This window comes from Falco peregrinus, chromosome 5, assembly GCF_023634155.1.
Source record: "Falco peregrinus isolate bFalPer1 chromosome 5, bFalPer1.pri, whole genome shotgun sequence".
NCBI lineage: Eukaryota > Metazoa > Chordata > Aves > Falconiformes > Falconidae > Falco > Falco peregrinus.
The window spans coordinates 69,208,437-69,222,098 of record NC_073725.1 but is presented as its reverse complement, the minus strand read 5'-3'; the positions used below and the strand labels follow the sequence as shown (position 1 = coordinate 69,222,098).

The following is a 13,662-nucleotide window of genomic DNA, read 5'->3' as shown; positions in this document are numbered from 1 at the left end:
ACACTTCACCAGATGGTTACATCCATCAGCCAGGAGGAAGCACTTAGCACAATTACTACACCTACGTAATTCTTTACAGCATCTCACAAGGCAGCATCTGGAATTCAAGCAAAGGCTGCTCTTGGCATGGCCCCAGCAGAGATCTCTCCGGCATCTTTGGCTCCCACTTCCCCTTGTGTCACATCCTGTCACCTGCAGTGCAGGAGTCACCCAGACCAGCTCCAGGTAGTGCCCCTGCTGCTGCCTGCGGGGATCAAAACATCCGCTCAGCAAAACAAAACAAAACAAAACAAACACTCCTAAGCATGAAGGGCATCCTCCCAGGGTTTTTGGGTTTGTGTTTTTTTTTCTTAATAGTGACTACAAGTGCTTTGCACTCCTGTACTGTCAGCCGGGTGGGCTGCTACAGGCTGCCGACATCAACCACTAAAGACAGAAACTGCCTCAAGGATCTGAGTGCTGCTCAGATTCGTCCTGGCACTACGTGCCGCCAGGCAGTAAAGAAATTGGCCACTAGAAAAATAATAAAAAGCTTTAATGTCTTACAGTAAACCAATACTTGCACAGTATAAATAATTAACAGACAAGTTCAAATAAATAACACATGGCTCAACACGCATCTCTGTTCAAAAGCAAACTACAACCTCAGGGAAGGGGGTTTGTCTTGTCTTGAGCCAGTGCTCCACATCCCCAGTCATTATTGAACCTGGAGCACTCTGCAGCTTTGCGTGAGAAGTCATTGCTCGGGTATGAGCTTTGATCTTCAGAGTCTGGACCACAGTGGCCAGAGGCGGTTGGGTAAACACTGAGTGCGCAGACAGCAAGGACACCTCATCGCCTCACAGTTTGGCTGCCGGCAGAGGCAGAACCCTTCTGGCTCGCAGCCCTTCCTGGTGAGGTTTGCTTCCCAGCCAGCCATTTCTCATCTGCTAGGCGCTGAAAATATTTTGCTTAATAAAATAATGTTTTATCTCACGCTCTGGATTAGCCCCATATTTACCTGCAAATCCTCACAGTAGTTTGTGAGGTAGATAAGCGTCATCCCCACTTCACAGGCAGGTGTGAAACAAACCCAAAAGCAGAAACAAAGTTCCCCACTGAAGCTGCTAAACATGACATTGCCAAGGCTAGGACGAAACTGCAGGATACTTGAAAGTCCAGCCCCACGTTTACTTCATTCTGGCTCATTGTTAATGACTAACGCTGCCCCACAGCTTACAGGCCTTCTTGCAAGTCCCCACTTAACACCTAGAAAAGATGTACTAATGCCAGCTGGATTGAAAGAGCCACGGCTGGGAGAGGCACAGCGGGTAGGGACACATCCAGTGCTGGAGGAGGCCAGGCACCTGTCATGCTCAGAACAGGGATGGGAGTACAGAAACTGGGAATCTCCTGTCAGGCAGACCCAGGCTCTCCAGACAGCGCCTGGGCAGTGCCCCATGCTCGCCATCCAGCTTCACACCAGGGTCCGGAGCCTCCTTTGCACAAACGGCTCTGCACGGAGCACTGGAGCAGTTCAAAGCGGACACACCTGGCGCCGCACCCACCCAGGTGTTACTCAACGGGCTTCACTTTTGCAACAAACAAGGCAGTGGCTTTCTTCAGGAACTCCTCCCTGCTCATGGAGGTGCTGAGCTTCCTCTCCTGCAGCGCCCGGTCCATGGCCAGGGCCAGGCCATCCGGCCCCAGCTTGGAGCCCGCCTCCAGGTACCGCCCGGGCAGCGAGAAGTGGCCGGCACCCAGCGCATCCTCCAGCGCCTGCAGCACGGCCTGGCAGACCCTCCCGTCGGCAGCGCCGGAGCCGCCGTCTAGGACACCGAAGAGCGCATCCGCCTTGGCCGCGAACTCCAGCAGCACGAAGCAGGTGAGGACGCCGTAGCGGAAGACGTCGAAAGGCACGGCCTCGTGGTCGCGGCAGCGGACCCGCCCCAGCAGCGCCGCCGCCGCCTCCGCCGGCGCTCCCCCGTGCTGGCAGATGCGCCGCAGCAGCTCGCTGTACAGCCGCCCGTCCACGCCCGCCTTGTGCCGTCGCCCGCCAGCCCCCAGCACCTCGTAGGCCGCGCCGGCGTTGCTGTCGAAGGCCGTCCTGTCGCGACACGGCACAGACACAGAGAGGCAGCCTCACCCCCGCCCGCCCCCGGCCGCGGCTCCCAGCGCCTCCCGCCGCCGCCCGCACCTGTGGGAGTGGTGGGCCAGGCGCACGTACCACAGCGCCCGGGCCAGGCGCTGCGGCGGCCCCGGCTGCTCCGCGGCGGCCTCTCCCGCCGCGCCGGGGCTGCCCAGCACCAGCCGCTCGAAGTAGTCGGCCAGGAAGGCGACGGGCTCCTCGGGCCGCGCCTCCAGCACCTTCAGCAGCGCCTCCCGCACCATGGCGCTGACGCCGGCCCGCAGCAGGAACTCCGCCTCGCTCCCCAGCCCGCCGGCCGCCACCGCCGCCCCAGCCGGCTCCGCCAGCCCGCTGCCCGCCGCCGGGGCGGGGGCCGGGGCCGGGCCGGCGGCCGCCCGCCGCTTCTCGTACGCCGCCATCTTGGCTGCGGGCGGCGAAGGCGGGTTCCGGCCATCTTGCACCGCCGTTCCGCCGAGGCGGGAAGTTCGCGCGCCGCCATCTTGCACACTGGCAGCGGATCGCTGGGCGGGAGGGCGCGCGGGCACGCCGCCATCTTGAGTGTGGGCAAAGGAGCCGCCCCGGCAGCTGTAACGCGGCGGGGCGCCCCGGCCGCCATGGCAACTCCGGGCAGGTGCCCCGCCCTTAGCAACCGGGTGCGCGTCGATCGCTGCGGACGCTGCCGGTGCCCCGGGGCCGGTGGGGAGCGATAGGGCTCGGTGCTCGTCAGGGGTCGGTGAGGGGGCACAGGCCTGGTGCTGGTGGAAGGCCACAGGAACCAGTGCTGCTCGGGGGGCTGCAAGGCCCAGGGCCGGTGACAGGCCGCTGGGCCTGGTGAGGGGCTGCAGGGCCTGGGGTCAGTGACAGGCCGCTGGGTCTGGTGAGTGGCCGCCAGCCCTGGGGCTGGTGAGGGGCTGCGGGGCCAGTGCTAGTCAGGGGGGCTGCAGAGTCCGGTGCTGGTCATGAGCCACCAGGCCTGGGGCCAGTGAAGGGCTGCTGGGCCACCCCAGCCCCAGCCAAAAGGACACTTGCTCAGGGTTAAAAGAGAAATGATGCCTTATTGGAGTACCTCATCCCATCTGCCAAAGCACACCCTCCTTCGCCCACAACCTGGGGGATGTACACCCCCGCAGGGCTGTGTCTGACCCCTCTGCCATGGCACGATCAGTTGTCATTCTCCCACCCACCCGTGTGGGTGCCAGGAGCCTCCCCAGTGCTCAGCACCAGCCCAACATGATCCAGCCCTGGGAGCATCCCCGTCCTCCCCATCATTCCAGACATCTCTGCTGATCTCCCTTCCATCCTTCTCCTCTTGTGGTGTCCTGCAGGCAGCCCCAAGGCTCTCCTCATCGGCAGGACATACGCGGGAGCTCCTCTGAGCAGCAGGCTATGCACCCAAGAGCCAAACAGTTTGCCCGAGGCCCCCAGGGCAGCGCAGCCTTCCCCTTCACAAGCCCCTCGGTGTCCGGGGCAGCAGCAGCCTCAGGCACAGCTGAAACTTTCAAACTTTCAAAAGCAGCAGCAGCTCAGAGGTCTCCGAGTCCCAGAGTGCCTGTCCTGGGGCGAGGGCTGTTCTCTAGGGTCTCACAGCAGCACCCGCACCCCACCAGTTCTGCTGGTTCTTGCTGTGAGGGGGACAACCGGGCCCCACCAGTTCCTTGTCGTCCTGGAGGCTGGGTGAGGCCAGCAGCAGGAAGGGTGACAGCAGGGACAGGTCCGGAGGGCTGTGGACATCTGTAGGCAGCTCCTGCTCCTAGGGCAGCTCGTACTGAGACCTGAAGTGCTTCCACAGGCGATGAGACACGATGCCGGTCACAATCAGTCCCAACAGTGAGACTGTTGTCCCCATGGCAGCGGCAGGGCCCACACTGAAAACATCTGCAAAGACACGAGAAGGAGCTGTAATTGCAGGCAGACTCTGCCCACGCCAGCAAATACTGAGGGGCGAATATAACACCCCCCAGCACCGAATGTGGCACTAACACAACTCACTGCAACCCCGGCCCAAGCAACGGGGGGCACAGGAGAGGGGGCTGCAGACCACCACTCACCGTCCAAGACCATCACCTGCAGACTGACCACCTGGGAGGGGCGGCCGAGCAGGATGCACTGATAGTGGCCCTGGTGCTGGAGCTCAGCGTGGTCCAGCCGCAGCGTGGAGCTGCTGCCCGCCGCCTCCTCCCGGTACTGGGAGAGGGCCACGGGGGTCTGCAGCCAGCGGACAGTGGCATTCTCAGCGCACTGGGCGCAGCACTCGATGCGCAGGGCCTTGCCCCGTGTCCCGTTGGGTGGCAGTGACCAGATCCGCAGGCTGCAAGTGGGCGCTGTCCCCATGGATGGCCCTGTCCCCTTCTCTGCCAGGGGGGAGCCCTGGCCAACACTGTCCGCAGCTGTCCCCTGTGCCTCAGCCGGGGGGGTCATGGTGCCGGAGCCAGGGGGGGGGGTGGTGGCCAGACGTGCGGTGGGACTGCCTGTGATGAGGTCCTGGGGAGCAGTGTCCTCTGCGGAGGGGGGGTCTGTGGCAGCAGTCGGCTCCAGAATGGTCTCAGTGTCAGGCTCCCGCGGTGTGCTGGTCAGGGCTGCGGGGGGATCGTGCGTGGGGACACTCAGCCCTAGGGGCAGCGCTGCGGTGGTCATGGGCCCGGCTGCGCTGGGGGTCCCCGTCATAGCTGTCATTCTCTGGGGGCTCCCTGTGGAGGTGGCCACGGCCACTGGCTGCTCCGTCACAGCTGTGAACACAGCAGGGCACAGGAGATTTGCAGAGCGGTGCAGAAATGGAGGCTGCTCCCGTTCCAGCAAAACTGTTTCAAGCAGCGCAGGGCAGCGGGGGTCGGCTCCAGCAGACGGGGCAGCACGCGAGGCCGGGGCCCCAGCTCCCACCCCAGCACTCACCCCCAGCACTTGCCACCAGGGATGCCGCCCGGGTGAAGGTCTCCTGCTGGATGCTGAGCGTCACCTCGCACCTGAACTCCACCCCTTCTCCCACATCCTTCCCGGCCACTGGCAGTGTGGACACGATGTCAAACAGCCCCTCGTCAGTCTCCGTAACATCCAGATTTGCCTCCCCCAGTGCCTGGTCCCCCCGGTACCAGGTGAGGACCAGCCCCTGGAACGGGTACACCTGCCGGGCCGAGCAGCGCAGGCTGGCTGGCTGCCCCGGCTCCAGGGCACAGGGGTCTGCCTCCAGCTGCAGCGAGTCTGGCAGGGCTGAGAGAGGAGTTGTAGAGTCAGGCAGTGACTTTTGGCACTGCAGCCCAGGAGGAAGCAGGCCGCCGCTGGGATCCAGGGCTTTGCTGGGGAGGTGGTGGGGAATGCTTACCATAGACCTTCAGGTTGACAGTGTGCTGGTAGTACTGCCCGTGGCAGGTCCCCTGGCAGATCTTGGTGCCCTCCACGGCAACCTCGGCGCTGTCGATGTGGAGGATGCTGTGGCTGGGGAAGGAGGTGATGCTCCCCAGGTTGGTGTCCAGCCCCTTCCACTGCACCGTGCCCCCCGCGCAGGCCAGGGAGCAGTTCAGCTGTGCCGAGCCCCCGTACTGCACCACCGGCTCCCGCGGCATCACCACCAGCTTGTCAGCAGGTCGCCCTGGGTAGAGGATGGAGGAAACCGTGGCGGTTAGGGAAAGGGACAATCACCAGAGCCCAGTTATTTACCAAGCAAATGGGGTGCTGGTTCCCCATTGTGGACAGTCAGGCTCAGGTGAAAGCTCCACTCCCATCACCACAGGGGCAGCGCTGCTCATTAGCAATGGCTCGTTAGGGGTGGCCGAACTTTCCCCTGCAGCCGCTCACTGCCACCAGACACCAGGAGTGCCCCAGAACCCACGTGCCGGTGGCAATTGCCAGCCCTGGTCAGCCCCGTTGCAGGCATGGCCGCTTGATCCACCCTAGCTTACCACTCAGATTTTCCAGACATTTCTTGGGAAAACGAGCCCAAACGCCTCCTCCCCCCAGTTCTCATCCTTCACCAGCATCACAGCTGCTTTGGCAGCGGCACCGCGGACCCAGGCCAGGTGCATGCTGTTGCTCACACGGCGGCACTCTTCACGGCGCTGAGTGCCGAGCTGCAGTGCCGGGATGAGGAGCGCTGTAGCAATGACACGCGTGGGGCGCAGCGGCTGTCGGGGCTTGGCAATGGGAGACCCTGGGGTCGCGTTGGCCTGTTATGCCACGTAGCAAAGCAAAGAGAGCAGCAGGCAAGGCCGGGCAGCATGGTGGGTCAAGGGATCAGGACAGCCCTCAGCCCCCATGGCACTCACCGCTGCAGCCCCGCAGCAAGCCGAAGATGAGGAGGAGCGGAGCCGGCTCCATCACTCGCAGAGGCGGTGGCAGGGCAGGGAGGCAGCAAGGGCTGGTTTTCCTTCCTTCCCTCCTGCAGGGAGCAAACGCCGCTGTCCAGGGCTGTCTCCTTCTGGCCGCCCGCCTCATCCTCAGCCCTTCTTAAGCTCTGTAGGAACCGCCCCCACAGCACCAGCCCTGGGGCCTTCACGACTTTCCAGCCCGAGGGGTATTTCCAGAGGGAGGTTTCCAGTTTTCTTCCAAGGTCGGCTCTTTCTTGCACAACACCCAGCTCTGCAGCCAAGGGCTGTGCCAGCAGCCCCAAACCCAGGAGAGCCCTTGGCCCGAAGGGTCCCTGTGGGGCTGCGGGGACCCCCATCACCACCGCCGGGCAGCCCTGCACAGGCACCTGCACCCCAAGATGCAGCCGAGATCCAGTTCCTTCCCGGGGTCTCACTGGGCTCCACCGTTCCCTCACCGAGCCCCTGGCAAACCAGCCCTTTTCACGCCCCCAGCACCAACAGCTGATAGGACCCATCATGGGGCTGGCTGGGGACATTTTTCTCAGACCCCCTGCCCCAAAAGTGTTTGGCACCACCAGTGAGCATGGCCAGCTGCGGCTGGCACGTGGGGCAGAGGGAGGGGAGCCCACGGCTGCAGCAGCTGCCCAGGGTACATCCCACCGGAATCCCTGTGGGAACGTGGCCTCAGGAGCTGGCAGCCCCCATCGCAGCCTGCCCCAGGACATGGGCTTTGGAGAGGCACATCCCAGGGCAGAGGGAGGAGGCATCCAGCCCAGGCTCCGGTGCTGCAAGCATTATTTATTCCCAGGACAGGGCGTTTTCAAGGATGAAAGTAAGTGTTCCTGGGAGGGTCGGTTTTATGGTGCAGATGGAGAAAGTTACCATGCGGAGATGTTGATTACCCCACGTTATCTAGCCCCAAGGCCCTGGCACAGCCTCAGCACCCGTCCTCTGCTTTACAGCAGGTCTGGCATCACTTCCTTGCTCCTACCCAGCTCCCCGGGAAGAGACGGGCCCAGTTCTACCCCATCCCAGCTGCCGGGCTGCGGCCAAGGCTGGGGAAGGTGCTGAGGGACCAAGGGAGGGGTCCTGCCCCTCCTGTCACAGAAGGTGGGAAGTCAGTGCTGGTCCAGGCCATTTCCCATCCAGGAACTCTCCAGAGAGGCATCTCCAGGCACTTGGCGTGTCAAGCATCCTTTCGGGAGGCAAAATAATTAATCCTCTGACAGTCTGGGGGGCCTCCAGGCAAGGGAAGTGCTCTGTAAACAGCCACCATCAAATATGCACATTCAGCTGAAGGCAGGTGATTAATGGTTCTGGGGTTTTTGTTCCTTCCATCCTGTGTTAACAGAGCCGCTTCCCGGAGTTCCCAGCAGCTGCTGGAGCCCCTGGCCCAGGGATGAGTTGCATCGGCCGAGCTCTTCCCAGCAGCGAGCTCAGGATGCCTGAGGACATGGACACAGTGCCAGGATTTCACCTTCCGCTCCCGCAGCCCAGATCCACGGCACCTGCTTGATGCTCACCGCCGCCTTGCCAGTCCCTGGTCCCTTGGTGGGCGATGGGCGAGCGAAGGCCCCCGGGGGCTGCACAGGCTGCACGCCCATGGCAGTTTGCAGATCGCTAAGCACCAAGCAATGAGTTACCTCATTAGGGGAAGGAGTGCTGTGTAATGGCACCAAGGGGTTAAAGTAGGGAAATACCATCCAGGCTCACTGCTGCAGGACTTTGGGGCAGGAGGGGCAAAACACAGTTAAAAAAGATGAATTATCCAAGCCCTGGAAGCCACCCTTTGCCAGGATCTGGTGCAGCTTTCCATGGGGGGCTCCTGCAATGATGGATCAATGCTGACAGGTCCTGGGAGGATCGATCCTGGCTTTGGGGGTCTGCCAGCCACACCAGCCGCCACATCTCCTAGTGCTGGGGCCTGCGGAGCTGCGGCAGCCTCCCCCTTCGAGCCGGGGGCAGAGCGGCTACGACCATCGGGAACCGACTCCAATGTTCTCACGAGAGGCAGCTCTCTGTGAGCCCTCAGCATCGTGCCCCAAGCCCCCAGGTGCCACTCAATATTACACTTCAGGTGAGAAAAGAAAAAAAATCCACCCATAAATCAGCATCTGAACCAGAGCTGAGCACTTACGGAGCAGACCTTTTTCAAAGCAGCTTTCCCGGACCCGACAACAGGAGATGAATAGCTACCAGGAGGTCCAGCACCTTGTGACGCACTTCCTCCGGTTTGGGGCTTGCAGAGCACTTGATTCCGTGAGCACCTGGGGGCTGCCCTGGCCCCTGCCGTGCCATCAGACGGGCATCACGGATCACAAAGGAAATCAGAGCTCCGGGAACCTGATAAACCCCCAACTCCATGAGGACCAGCTCTACCGACACGGTTATCAAGCCAGGGAGAGGTCAGGGAACTCATCCAAGCTCAGAGCACTGTGATGGTGGGTCCCCAAGGTGGCTCTCACATGTTTGGCCCCCAGCTCCCCCTCCACCACCTGCTTGGGGTCTCTCCTTTAACAGACTTGGGGGACCCCCCCCCTCCATCCTGGAGACACGCACGGGCAGCTCCCCCTGCCCCGAACACGGCAAAGAGAGACCAACAGTTTGCAGACACAGAGTGGAAAGAGCCAGCTCAGGCACCGGTACAGTTTTCCACCCAACAGGAAACCTTTTGGGTCAGAGCAAAGGGAACGACGGCTTTCAAGAATCAGAAGCTTGAATGTTTTTTCCTGGAAGCTGATCATGCTTCCTCCTGAGGAGCAGGAGTAGGGGGCTCTTGCCGGGTAATGCTCAGTCCAGAGGCGTCTCTCAGGAAGCAAAACAGAGACAAAGCACAGAGAGATGAGCCCTGGCCCCCTGCACAGGATGCTGCCTGCGCTGCCGCCGCCTGGGCTGGGGTGTAACCCTGGGCTGTCATCACCTGCACTGGCCAACGCCTGACATCTGATGTGACAGGGCTGGAGGAGGTGATGAGGATGACTGGAACAACATTAAGGTTTTCTGCCTGGTGCAAAACATGGGAATCTCACCCTGGGGAAGGTCCCAGCTCTGCCCTCGCCCAGCAGCAGCCCCCCTGCAGCTGCCCACGGTGCCAAGGAGAGGATGGCCAACAACAAAATACCTTCCCTTTGTCCTCCAGTGATGCAAAGTGAGACAAGCTGAGGATTCTTTCCCAACTGAAAATGGAAAAAAAAAAAAAAAAAGCCCGAGTACAGAGGAAATAAATACAAAAGGCAACATATTGTGTAATAGGTGGCTTATGTCTCCAGCTCATTACAGGATACCGTCCATCAAACACCAGATCCCATCCAAGAGCTGATTTGTTTATACTACTTGTGATTATATTGTTCACTTAGTACCATCCTCAAACACCCATAGTAGTGTTTAAATGAGTAAGATAAGATCTAAATTAAGCCTGGCTGGAAATGAAGACAATAAAGCCTGGGCTGCTCAAAACCAGCACTGGGAAGAAGCTCCAGAGGCTCCAGCAGGGCAGGGGCTGGTGTGGGGCGCTGGGAGCTGGGGGACTGGCCCAGAGACCTGCTCGCCCATGGTGGCAGGGTCTGTGCAGGGCAGACCACTGGCTCCCTACCTGGCCCGACAGCATCAACGCTGCCCCTGCACGAACCGCCCCAAAACAGCCACCTCTCGCACCAGCACGTGGCCCCTTCCAGCATGATGAGCAGCGGGGTCAGGGCTCAGGATGTTTTATGCTCAAGCACCAAAGCTAGAGCTGCTACAGTACCACTATTCTCCCACTCAGGTGGGAACCTGGAGAGCTATTTCAGGATCAACCGTGAACACGAATTGGTTCTAAGTACTTCTTACTTGAGAATACTTCAGTTTTAAGGCATCAGTAGAAATAGCTCAGCAACTCATGCCCGTTCGAGACAGGAGGTCGATATACAAGGCCTGATGTGCAGTACCCTGGAACAACCTCTTTGGCACAATTTACAAGGGTCGAGGCAAGCACAGGGCAGGCTGGAACGCTGTCGCTGCAATATCAAAACCAGCCAGCTGCAACAAGGCTTTTACCCTCACAAGGTTTCAAAAGTTCATCTACTGTCCGGATTCTTCCTTCAGGCTCCTCTTCCAGCCAGCCCCTCCTCATCCCAGCCCCCTTCTTCTCCCAGCTTCTCCTGGGGCCTCTCCTTGTCTCTCCTACATCCAGGGCGCTCTCTCTGCTCCCTCTAGGTCTCTCTTCATCCAGCACTCCTGTTCCACCTCCCTCAGAGCTATTTAACTACTCAGCAGGAACGAGCCACAGCTGCACATTATCCCCATCAGCCAGCCCACCGCCGTATATTATCAACGTTAATTAACCTGCCTTCATTCCTCTACAATTCCTCGACAGAAAGCTGCCTTGTTACCCAGGCAAGGGAAAAGGACGAGGACAGAGAACTTCAACACAACAGGAAAGCAGCAGTTTAATAATCCATCAGAGGGAGAGATTAGCCAGTTCTAAACACAACCTGAACTGAAATAAATACATTGCACCGTTAGCTTAAAAAACCCCAAAAGATATACAGAAACGCACGCAACAGTGAACTCTGAGAGCGCAGAGGTACTGCTGTTCTTCAGTGAATGCTTTTTAGAGATAATCGAAGATGTTAGCAGCCATTCAAATGCAGAGAAAATAAAAACCAGTGAAGTAAAAAGTTACTATTTTGCAAAGTTAACGGCAAAAGAGAAAGCAATGGTTTAACACAGGGGGTTTAACGCGACAAGATCAGTTTATACTCACTTGAACTGCGGCTGTTAGTACTGAAACTGCAGAAGAATTGGCAATTAAGCCAATTTTTGCCTTCTGTTTGTGACATTGCTGTTACCAACCTGAATTGCAAGTCACTGCAGACCAGTCCTGGGCATACTGATGTTAAACAGCCAGGCTCAGGCACTACGCAGCAGATCAAGGGGATTTTAAGAAAAGGCTCTTTTTAAAAAAGTTGCGTTTTCATTGAAAGTAACAAAAATTGGCAAAACTAGCTGAATGCTCCATACAGATTTTCCAGTCTCCACGTGGGATGCTGCAGAATTACCAGCCCTTCAGAATGAGACATTCTTCATGCAGGTCTGGTAATTTCAGCTCCGTCACCGCTTGGCCCAAGTCCTCCTCTATCACTTAAAGGCAGAATGGTGGGTGGGTCACATCCCTACGCTGATGGGGAGGGGAGTTACGAGGGGCTGAGCCCCCACTGAACCAGGTGAGAGGAGCTTCAAAACCGTGGAAAGGAATCCCTGCCTGCTCCCAGCACCAGACACAAGCAACACCTCTGGGGAGGGCGAGCAGCCCTGTGCCACAGAGAGCCCCCCTTTCCCGCAGGGTCCACACACCACAGGTGCCCAGCAGAGCCAGGGAGCGATGTAGAAGCCACCTGTACGGTGGGAACAGTGCCCACAGCAGACCTGCTATGGCTGGAGCTGCCCAATGCTGTACCCACCCCATGGGCAGCCGGAGAAACCCCCGCTGCAGCCCACCAGTGCGGCAGGAACCCGCGGCATCACCTGGCCCTGAGCTCGGGGGCTGACAGAGTGACCAAAATGCTCCAGGTCCACGACTCACGAGCCAGGGGACGTTGGCATTGCTGGAAACTCGGGTATCGCATCACGATGGACAAGGACCAAGGAGGGAAGCTCGCCTGGATAGTTCTGTCTGAAGGGAAGGAAAGGCTGAGATGCTGCAGGCAGCAGCGGTGGTGAGAGGGAACAGGACTAGAAACACATTGGTTTCGATAAAGTATTCAATAAAGGAAAGGACTTTAAAAAATATATCTCTCTATACTTTATATCATATAAATTATGCTCATCTTTTTGTAACGTTCTGCTATATTCTACCTGTGAAGCTCCGAGCGCCTCAGCATGAATGAGGTAACGATTCGGTGTTCCGTTTCACTTCATTTGTGTGTGAGGGAAAAACCTATTTCAGTTCATTTTAATACAGTGTAAATAAACGAATCACCAGGTGTACTCGGTAAAGCTCCAGTCTTAAAAAAAGGCATTTTTGTGAGCAATACAGAGTCGGGATTGCTGCCTGGAAATTTAAGCAACTGGATTTCCTTCAGGAAAGAAGCTTGCTGTGCACACACAGTACACAGCAGCCCGATAACGTATGGAAATTCGGAGCATCACCACAATGAGCTTGGGAAAACTGGAGTCGCCGCAGGTCACCCAGACTCTCCGCTATCTCTCTTCTCCAGTCCTGCGATCAGATCCGCATCAGCAAACTCTCAGTAGCCGGGGTGGCTGCCCTCTGCACGGACAACAAGCTGCTCTTACGGTTCTGATTACAGGCTCAGGGTAGCAGGCTAGATTAATGCCAAAGAAACTGAATTATTTCACTTAAACATCCACCTCCAATAACTAACTGGTCCAGAAAATTGGTAAGCAGACATATTATTAGTTCAGCCCAGTCTAGGCAGGCAATGGTTCCAAGCTGTGAATATCTGCCAGGTGTTTTAAGAGACCTACATGACATTGCAACTCTCAATGTGTCCAAAGCCAACAATAACCAGCCCTCATGCTGACAAGCGCACAGAAGAGGTCGGACGCTGAATACGCCGGGAGCTCACGTCCCCTCACGCCGCCGGAGCGGGGTGAGCTGTACTGCCAGGGCAGAGCAGGGGACGAACAGGGCTCTCCCCTGCTTGTGGGTCAGGGACTGAGCTCTCCAGGGTTGTCCAGTTGGGTGTTTTCCAATAAACCCAGAAGCAAACGGCATCTGCGGTCACTGCTGCACAGGCAGCGCATCAACCACGATTACCCGCCTGCAAAGACCCGAAACAAAGGGATAGCACTCCCTCCCTTGGGGCCCTTCTCCCCCTCTCCCAAACATGCAGAGAAGGGATCCCAGCCAGAGAATGATGGCTGTTGCACATACCCTGCTCCGAGACAGGACTATTTTTGACCACTGTCTCCTCAATTTCCTTAATAACTGATTTCTTAAGTTTTCCCAGTTTGGTCTTTACTTCCCTAGTGACTCCTCAGTGCCGTTACTTTTGGTCTTACTCAACTGAGAACAATTGTTCCCTGCCCTCTGCCAGATCTCCATGTACCTATGAACGACCAAGTGTTCCCTATACGTTTTGCCTCGGCTTCTTCCACAACACTCAAGTTCAAGTATCTGCTGCTCTCTCTAAACAGAGCTGAACGCTGCGGCAGGGGCTGCGATACCATCTTCCAACAACAGGAAAACCTTCACAATGGGCTCAGAAACGCTACGTGGAATCCAAACCTGTACGTTCAAATCAATTGCAATCA

At 58.2% G+C, this 13,662-nt stretch overlaps 2 protein-coding genes across 2 annotated transcripts; both read right to left on the bottom strand.

Annotated features, from left to right (window-relative positions):
• Positions 1-518: 518 nt before the first annotated feature.
• TPGS1 (tubulin polyglutamylase complex subunit 1) lies at positions 519-2,541 on the bottom strand. Its single transcript, XM_055806689.1, has 2 exons — positions 2,177-2,541; positions 519-2,086 (listed from the first exon to the last, which is right to left on the bottom strand). The coding sequence occupies exons 1-2, from the start codon at positions 2,524-2,526 to the stop codon at positions 1,555-1,557; spliced, it is 882 nt and encodes a 293-aa protein (XP_055662664.1). The 5' UTR covers positions 2,527-2,541; the 3' UTR covers positions 519-1,554.
• A 582-nt stretch (positions 2,542-3,123) lies between these two features.
• On the bottom strand, positions 3,124-13,554 carry MADCAM1 (mucosal vascular addressin cell adhesion molecule 1). The gene is made up of 5 exons (XM_055806683.1): positions 6,364-13,554; positions 5,424-5,690; positions 4,997-5,311; positions 4,156-4,833; positions 3,124-3,982 (listed from the first exon to the last, which is right to left on the bottom strand). Exons 1-5 carry the CDS (start codon positions 6,530-6,532, stop codon positions 3,858-3,860), a joined length of 1,554 nt encoding a protein of 517 aa, XP_055662658.1. The 5' UTR covers positions 6,533-13,554; the 3' UTR covers positions 3,124-3,857.
• Positions 13,555-13,662: the final 108 nt, after the last annotated feature.

Coding starts and splice junctions, on each gene's coding strand:
- TPGS1 (XM_055806689.1), bottom strand. CDS start 2,526: ATGGCGGCGTACGAGAAGCGGCGGGCGGCCGCCGGCCCGGCCCCGGCC. Junction 2,087..2,176: donor CTGGCCCACCACTCCCACAG/GTGCGGGCGGCG, acceptor GTGTCGCGACAG/GACGGCCTTCGACAGCAACG.
- MADCAM1 (XM_055806683.1), bottom strand. CDS start 6,532: ATGAGGCGGGCGGCCAGAAGGAGACAGCCCTGGACAGCGGCGTTTGCT. Junction 5,691..6,363: donor CTTGCTGCGGGGCTGCAGCG/GTGAGTGCCATG, acceptor TCCTCTACCCAG/GGCGACCTGCTGACAAGCTG. Junction 3,983..4,155: donor GCAGGTGATGGTCTTGGACG/GTGAGTGGTGGT, acceptor GTGTCTTTGCAG/ATGTTTTCAGTGTGGGCCCT.